This window comes from Cyphomyrmex costatus, unplaced genomic scaffold (genome assembly GCF_001594065.2).
Source record: "Cyphomyrmex costatus isolate MS0001 unplaced genomic scaffold, Ccosl1.0 scaffold205, whole genome shotgun sequence".
Lineage (NCBI taxonomy): Eukaryota > Metazoa > Arthropoda > Insecta > Hymenoptera > Formicidae > Cyphomyrmex > Cyphomyrmex costatus.
The window spans coordinates 21,486-30,775 of NW_017276095.1; the positions used below are offsets into that span (position 1 = coordinate 21,486).

At 32.1% G+C, this 9,290-nt stretch overlaps 1 protein-coding gene across 1 annotated transcript; it reads right to left on the reverse strand.

Moving 5' to 3' along the window:
* Window positions 1–610: 610 nt before the first annotated feature.
* On the reverse strand, window positions 611–8,814 carry LOC108773411 (GTP-binding protein Di-Ras2). Its single transcript, XM_018539217.1, has 4 exons — window positions 8,628–8,814; window positions 7,332–7,477; window positions 6,444–6,709; window positions 611–815 (listed from the first exon to the last, which is right to left on the reverse strand). The coding sequence occupies exons 1-4, from the start codon at window positions 8,812–8,814 to the stop codon at window positions 611–613; spliced, it is 804 nt and encodes a 267-aa protein (XP_018394719.1).
* Window positions 8,815–9,290: the final 476 nt, after the last annotated feature.

The window sequence follows — 9,290 nt, forward strand, 5'->3', positions numbered from 1 at the left end:
GGATATTTCATATTCCAAAAAAATGTATATCGATAGCAAAAAACTTTTTGTGTTTGCATTTTTCTTAATAAAAATTGAATAAGTTATTTAATTATTTTACAATTTCCATATAAAAACTTACATTATCTTAATGTGAAAAGATTAGAGATTTTATCATGATACTTAACATTTTCTATTATTTATTTGCCAAGAGAAACTTAATTAAAAAATTTTAATTTTTTTCTCTCAAATTTAATATTTAATAATAATTATAATACTTTTTTGTGTTATCGATACACATACTTTTTGGTATAAATCTTATGAAGTCGATTTGTATCTTTTCGAACTTCGAGCTAGACTTCCTCTGAAACTAGCCATTTTATCTACTTATCACGCTTGCTTTTCATTCCGTGGAGCAAGACGGAGCAAGCAGTAAAAGCTAATCCGTTATTATGTAGATATGGAAATACTACTTGTTTCCTTCCAAATCGCGAACGTCGGCTCGAGTCTTACCTTAACGCACTTGATAAAAAAAAAACTCGATTGCTCGTTGCTGCGCTTCTTCGCAATAATCGGGACCAGCGGACTCCTGGTTGTGAATGAAACTCGTTTCTCTGTCAAGACAGCAGATTTAGGAGATGTTGCAGTCATCGGCACGGGCATCTCTGATCTGCTGTTTCGTTTTTCTTGAAGTGCGCCTGATCAGGCTGCGACTACGTGGTTTGCTCTTTACCTCCTCGGTAACGCTTACGACGCTAGGACCCTGAGCCGCGACCACTTGTTGGAGATTCCCACCGGGACCCGCGCTGCCGGTTCTGCCGCTAGGGCTGCCGGACCTTCCATTAATAATAAAAGAATAACAGATGAGAGAATTAGAAGTATCTACATTAAGAAAAAATGGTTTGTTTGTCTAAATTAATTTGGTTCGTCTTTATGTCTTTTAGTGAAGAATGTATGTATTTTAGTCATATTTGTTTTAGTCACATTTATTTAAGTCAATTACAATACAATTTTGTAATTATTATGCAATGAAAGAAAATTATTTATTCGATAAAATTAATTATTCAATTGACTAAATTAATTTAATGTATCTTTATTTCTTTCGTTGGAAAATGTGTGTATTATATATATATATATATACACAATATATACATTCTTCAATGAAAAAAAAACAAATTAAATTAATTTAGTCAAATAAACAATTTTTTCAATGTAATTACAAAATTGTAGCTAACTTGATTTAACGCTGTATCTGTTTTTTCTTCGAATTTGTGGTGTTCAGTTATGTACAGTATTCCTTTACGTCGTATTATTATTGTTTAGATAAAGAATCCTTTTATAATATTAATAATTTATATTTCGTATTAATTTTTTTATTAATTTATATCTCTGAGAAAAAACAAGATTGTTACGATTTAAGAAGAGAAGCTTTCCAAAAGGAAATTTTAAGTAAAGGACAGTAAATAATTAGAAGGATGTAAATATTATTTAAGATTTGAAAGTAATAATAGCCCCCTCTAGCGCTCTATTGAACTACGCGTAATTAATTATATAAGTTCAATAGATGGAGTTATAAAGCGAAAGTAAATATTACGACAGCCTTTTGTTAAGATATTAAAATATAAAATTTGAGTTCGGATATTTTTTTAAGTTAAAGAAAGCTGAAGAGAAATGCATTTATATGTATACACATACAATTTGAAATTATTTTTTTTTAATTATGATTTCTTAAAATATACGTAAATAAAAAAATTCTTTTTTCAATTATTGGAAACATATATACGCATATAATTTCTATATACCTATACAATAATAAATAATTTATTAGGACCATATAATGTAAATATACAATAAATAAGAAGCTATACTGGTCGAAGCTGGACCTTAAGTGCTTTAAATAATTTCGTGTGAAATTGGTGCATTAAATAATTTCATGTAAAACTCGATGGTCTACCTAAAGACATAGGACGTTCGCACGGAATACTAAAGATCCGAGTTCGATTCCCAACTGTGGTGATAGATATTTTTCACGATAAATTTATTTACATATTTTCAATACATTAAGATCTTCTTAAAATTATTGAGCTTTAAATTATTACATTGTTAATCAGTTTAATTTGTGATATTATTATAATAGTTTAGTTCCGCTTCTAATTTCGGAAAACCAATTCGAGAGACTACAAACGTGGTACATACAATATAAATGAAATTATTCAAAGCACTCAAGGTCCAGCTTCGGAACAGGCATTATTTCTTATTTATCCTATATAATGAAATTATTATAATACAAGAAACACTACACAATATGTATGTACGAATTTTTATGAAATTTTTATTTTTGGAAGTATTAAAATGATGAATAGCAATATCATGTTACTAGTAATTGTCAATGTTTTAATGACAAAAATAGAATGTTTATGAAAAATTGAAAATCGAAAAAAGTATGAAAAAATAATACTATTCAACATTATTTTGCAACATGAATGTGAAAATGAAATTGACAAAATATTGCAATGTGGCAGGAAGATTATAAAATGAAGAAGATAATAATCTCATTGTTATATTATATTTTGTTAATTTTACATTACTTTTTGGTTTAGTATGATCCGATTATATTATGTAAATATAAAAGCACTTACTTTTTACACAATGCAGTATTAACATGGAACAAAATTCCTTTTTCATACATTATGTAAGAGAAAAACTATTTTCAAATTTAACATTGGGTGAACAATAAAGATAAAATGATACACGAAGGCACCCTGGAGTCTTACATGCAAAAAAAGAGAAATTTATTTTTGGATTGATCATAGACGACTCGCGAAAAATGATCACGCCGTAGTACACACAAAGTTTTTCCATGATACAACAAATGCATAGAAAAAAATGTCGATTTTTTTTTAAATAATCAAAATGTAAGAAATTCAAAAAATTATTTTTAGAATTTTGAACTTTGTTTTTCTATTTCTTTTAAAATAGGGAAACTTACTTTTGGACTAACCCTCATAAAAGTAATAGCAAAAAAAATTCAGCAATGCAAAACACAAGTTCGAGTAAAACACTATCGAATATAAATAATAATGTTCAAGAGACGATTGAAACGATATTGAAACTGTGTTGAAAACGATATTTAATGTTTCAATTATGTTCATATTTGATCTACTTTGATATTAATAATTACAGCAACATTGAAGTGCATTGAAAATCTTTTAGATTGAATACCTGTTTCGTTAATATGTACAGCTGATAGATAAAACTAAATGGCGGGTTTGTGAATACGATTAAAGTCGTTGATTAAGAAATTATTTTTATATATATTAAAGAAGTTACACCGTAATCTAGTTTGGTACGTGTGTTATCACTATAACGTAATCCAATAAGTTTCTTTTCGGATTTTTATTGATTTTTATTAATACTAGCCTTTTCCTGCGCGCGCTACGCGCGCGATTCAGAATTATAGGGGATACACAAACAAATCTGGAAAAGTCCAAACTGGTTTGTTAATCCCACTAAAATTACAACGTAGGTTCTTTCTTTACTTAATTTTTTAAAAAATTTAAGCATTTATACATCCTTGAAAATTTTTTCCGGATTTGTCTAATTTATGAGATTATCATATGTTTTTTCCTTTTTTTAGTTTTAATTAATTGTCTTCATTTTAAATTATTGATTTTCGTATTTTTCTTATTTTTTTATTTTTACCCGCTTTTTGAAATAGTCATGAAGATGATGATTTTCGTCTTCTTTTAATCTTATTCAGTTGTTCTTCATTTTTTTCGACATTTTTCATTCGTATTTTTTCGAAAAAATCATTACTTTAGTCAAATGAATTCCCAAGCAATCGATACGAACTCGAAAAATGATTACTTTTTTGAACTTCGAAAAATAATAACTTGGGGATGTTACAATCTTTTTTTGTGTATAACTTATTTTTTGAGGATGGACAAATAAAAATAATGGGTGGACAAACGTGGACAAACAGTGGACAAAAAAATGCAATAATGATTTTACCAATATTCGCATTTAGAGATTCCAACTTCACAGAGCTGCTTTGTGAAGTTCGCACCTTAAATGCGAATATTGGTAAAATCATTATTGCATTCGTTTGTCCACAGTTTGTCCACGTTTGTCCACACTCTAAAAAAAAGTTATACTCAAAAAAAATTGTAACACCCCCAAGTGGTTATTTTCCACTACTACGAAAAATATAATAAACATAGGGTGGACAAACGAAAATAATGGGTGGACAAACGTGGACAAACAGTGGACAAACGAATGCAATAATGATATTACCACTATTCGCATTTAGAGAATCCAACTTCATAGAGCTGCTTTGTGAAGTTGGCATCTTAAATGCGAATATTGGTAAAATCATTATTGCATTCGTTTGTCCACTGTTTGTCCACGTTTGTCCACCCATTATTTTCGTTTGTCCACCCTATGTTTGTATTTTCCTAATTTTGATCACGGATTCGAAATCAGCGTCCGCGTAAGCCTCCTTAATCCAAATTTCGCCGAAATCGGAAAACCTTTAAGATTTTCGCATCTTTTCCGTCCGCCATATTGGTCTTTTTGCCAATTATTATCTCGTTAACTATTGCGAAAATTGCAAAACGGAAGAGAACTTTTCGTCTCAGTCCGCTCTACCTATTCATGAAATATTTTCCGGATAGTCGGGACACCCTGTATATGGGATATGTCAAATCCTCTGACGCACGCGCGTTTATTGTGAGTATATACATTGGATATCAAAATGTGTTTTCTGAAAACCTTTAGAATTACAATAATATTTTTAACCGTCAATTTTAATTTTTTAAGTTTTGAATTCGATTTCGAAAACAGCGACCACTAATTCCATTTGATTTTTAAACACGGATTCATAACAAACGATCGCAATATACCCCTTATACCAAATTTCTCAAACAACGAAGAATATCTATTAATGATTTCTTTTTCATTTCCATCAACCATTTTGGATCAACTATTTCGATCTTTCAATATTTAAATACAGATTCGTAGCTACATACGACCCCTAAATCTCCAATTTACTATATTTCACCAAAATCGAACAATCTTTTGAATTTTCGTTACATTTCCGTCCGCTAGGTATATTGGATCAACTTTTTCTAACTTTCGATTTTTGAGTACGGATTCGTAATTATCGACCACGAATACCCCCGAATACGAAATTACACCAAAATCGAAAAATCTTAAGTTTTCCATTAATTTTACGTCCGCTATATTGGATCCACCAGTTCGATTTTCCAATTTTTGAGTTCAGATTCGTAATTATCGACCCCGAATACCCCCGTATACGAAACCACACCAAAGTGGAAAAATCTTTAAAATTTCCGTTAATTTTACGTCCGCCATATTGGATCAACCAGTTCGAATTTTCAATTTTCGAGTACCTAGATTCGAAATATTCGACCCCAAAAACCCCTGTATACGGAACCACATCAAAATCAGAGAATACCAACAGCCTCAACGAATAGAGGCTTCAAAAAAGCGTGAACGCCAATTTTAAGATATGATTAAAGGTAATGAATTATTTAAACATCTATATAAAATTTAATTTTTACAATTTTTTTTGTAGTAAAAGTATTCAATATTTTTTAAATAAAGAGAACTATTAATTATAAATAATTAATGGGTGATAATTTATCCATTGTTTATTATTTATACATAATAGTTTCCCTACGCGTTCGTAATTTTTATTATTTTTAATAATGTTTATTACGTTGATTTGCTTCTAAACCCATATTCTCACCCTATATTTGACGCGAAACTTGCCTCTCACAATTCTCAGTTCTCATTTACGTCGGATGCAATCTTCATTTTAAGTCTGCTTGCGCACCAACTATCTGGATTAAATAACCCTGACTTAGCGATTCACTGTTTCGAGATTACGATTCTATCTAATAGGTATGATGTGAAAAATTACTTAATCACATCGTAATTAATGCTAAGTAACAACCTTTCAACAAATAAACCTTAAAGTCACATTCGATATTGTTATTATAGCACATGTACAATTTATATATATAAATTATTATTATTATTATTTGTGATATATCACAAATGGATTTATTGGAATAATTTTTTCTTAAAAAAGAAAACGAATAAAGGTCAACCCTAGAAATTCTTAATGTATTTCTTTATGTATGATATAAAATATCTTGGTAAACTAAGTTTCAAATTAAAAATTTATTCTGTTAAAAATGAGACGCACTACACATTTTCTTATAATATAGTTTATAATTTGAAAATTTTTCGTCTTGGTTGATATCTTTCTTTAAAAAAAATTGAAAAGTTCACTCTTAAAAGATTTAAATTTTTTTTACTGTATATTATATAATATATATTTTATTATATATAATATTAAAATATATATGAAAAATATATATGCGTTCTTGCTCAATGACTTTCATTCGTAGGAAATAACGTTGTTAGTGTTACCATACCTGCGTGACCCGTACGCCGAACATCTTCTCCTGAGCCCCGACTGCTCGACCTCGCCCGTGGGATTCTTCGGTACGATCTTGGAAAGCGTGACGAAACATCTGAATACGTCCTTAATGTTATAGTCGTCCTTTGCCGAGCACTCCATCACCTTAGCGCGAAGTTTCGGCAATTCGCAAAATAGCCACTCGCTCACGTCCTCGATTGGCACTTCTCTTCGCGCTGGCGCTAGGTCAAGCTTGTTCCCGGCGATAACTATGGGTACTTCCTGTTAGAAAGAAAATATATTTTAGAGAAATATATTTAAGAAAATATATACTCTGTTTTTCTGCATTCTAAAAAATGGTAGGAATTTAACATTCCTGGTGTGTAACACGTCCACGCAGTAGCTATACAATTCTCACCATGTTGATGTTACATTATAATATAACAGCGGCATTAATAATATAACAGCGGCTTTAAAATCCCTGGTGTTTATATCAACACTATTACAGTATGAATTTAACAAGTTTCATGGGGGTGTGGAAATTTAAAATCCATAACGTTAAATCCACACTAGGTTGGTTTTAATCTAACACCAATATAGTGAAAATTATACAGACACCGCATGGTGTTAAGTTCACGCCGTTATTTTTTATAGAATGTACTAAAGTATAACTGTAATAAAATCGATTTGAAAAAATGTCGCATGTAATGCTTTTTCATCAGCTTTAGATATTGTGCAAAGTTATAAATATTGAGAACAGTAAATTAATATTTCATAGATACTTTAAATGATAGAGAAGGAATTAATTTTAATTGTAGATTGATAAGAATAACTGCTGAATATTCGCACGATAAATTCTACGAGACAAATCACGAGCAAATTAATGTGAATAAGCCATATATACCTGAAAGTCGGGTCGTTGTTCTCTTACTTCTTCGAAGCAACGTTTCACGCACTCGAAACTTGGTAACGATGATGTCGCGTATACGAGTAGAAATGCGTGGGCGGTGGCTATGCTCAACCGCCTCATCGCAGGAAACTGCAAGTCGCCTACAGAAATAAAATCAAAACTTATTTCATTTAATAAATGTTTATGAGAAAAATCTTCCTACGCGTTTGAAAAAATCGTGCATTGTTGCTTCGCGTAATGTATACGAAGTAATCCTTAGAAAATCTGAAATAACTTCTTATTCACTTTTTTCCTCTTATTTCTCTTATTTTCTTCTCTCTGTTTTTCTTATTAAAAGATACGTCGAAACGCGTTCGAAACTGACAACTATTTATATCATGATATTTTTACAAATGTTGCTAAAAAACATGCTGTTATTTCTGATAAATTTTTGCTACGTACGAAAAATAAGTCATTCTATTTATTTATGATGCGTATGTGAGGCGCATTTATCTCGCTGTTTTTTCCGATACAAACTCCGTTGGTCTCTTGCTAAAAAGTTATCGGGATATATCTTTGCGCAATCTCGATTAGATCAGGATGCCTTGGACGAACACATTTCTGTAGAGCTGTATTGAGCACTACTGAGTTACGTTTATTTGATACGCGATTCCGGCAAGAGAGAGATCCAAGCTTCTTTCGTTTTCAATCAAAACATTCAGTATTCCGTTTCATCATATTGAGAATGTGTACGTAGTATCACGTATCATTTAATATTTTTCGTTATATTGCATAGCAGATTCGATGAGGGAAACATTTCACATTTTAAGAAAAAGTGGCTTTTAAAAAAATATATAAGAATTAATTTTTCACATATATGAGACTTATTATTTTTCTTGTTATAAATTTATGAACAGCAGATCCGTAAATATACGAAATTTTAAAATGATGAATTAATTAATAACAACGAGATTACAATTTAAGTGTATAATATAGCAGTTAATTAAAATCAACTCGATTAACTTAAGTATTGAATCATTGCATAAGTGCAGCATAAAAACGATGCGTTATTACATTAAAGTGATATGATCCTTTAATAAAAGCATTACTATAGTTTTTGCAAAATAATATTAGTAGTTTAGCGAACTCAACAGTTAAGTGAACGCTTACCGTTATTGGTGTATTCTTTTAGATCATCAATCTAGAATTTTAGATCTAGAAGAATACATCAATAGCAGCGAGCGTTTCATTCAACTTCTGTTGAACTGAAAGAAGGGAAAAAGGGAATGGTGAAAGAGACGTTGATCTTACCTGCGGTATCCAGAAGGTCGACTTTAAGCGTCAGAGTACCAAGAACGCATTCTCGCGAGTACAGATCCTCCACGGTGGGCCGGTATCGCTCGCTGAAACCCTGACCGAGTAGTCGGCGTATAATGGCACTTTTGCCGACCCCGGCGCCGCCGAGCACCACCAGCCTGATCCTTTCGAGATCGGCCATATTTTCCGGCCGGTCGCACCCTGGTGACTTGGAGTACGACCGTGAGAATGTCGCTGTCTCAGGATGGCATCACCCAGGAGGTCGATCGGAGTCCCGTCCACCTTCTGGAAATCCAATACGGTCGCCTTATCCGTCCCGCCACCCGCGTCCGTCAAAGTGTTCCTCCTTCGTCCGAAGGATACTAATTCGATTCCCCGCGGCTATTCCTGACCGCGGTTAGAAACGAGTCGGTGGTAGTTCCTCGAGATCGATCAGATCGCGATCGCTTCGAAACGATCACCCAAGTTTTTCCACCCAACGACGTCGCACGTCACCGACTTCTCCATTCACTTACCCCGCTTACGTTGCGCTCTCGCGGGAACTCCCATTTTCCTCGGGGAAATCGCAGCCATTCGCTCGCTCCGTGATTCGAGTTGAAATTCCTCTGTTGAAAGATGACAAACTGTTTTATTATCACTTATTTACGCACGTGCCGC

Excerpts from the sequence above, each read along its gene's own strand:
- LOC108773411 (XM_018539217.1), bottom strand. The coding sequence starts at position 8,814 with ATGGCCGATCTCGAAAGGATCAGGCTGGTGGTGCTCGGCGGCGCCGGG. Across the intron at positions 7,478-8,627 it reads CGACCTTCTGGATACCGCAG|GCGACTTGCAGTTTCCTGCG; the intron begins GTAAGATCAACG and ends TTATTTCTGTAG. Across the intron at positions 6,710-7,331 it reads AACAACGACCCGACTTTCAG|GAAGTACCCATAGTTATCGC; the intron begins GTATATATGGCT and ends TCTTTCTAACAG.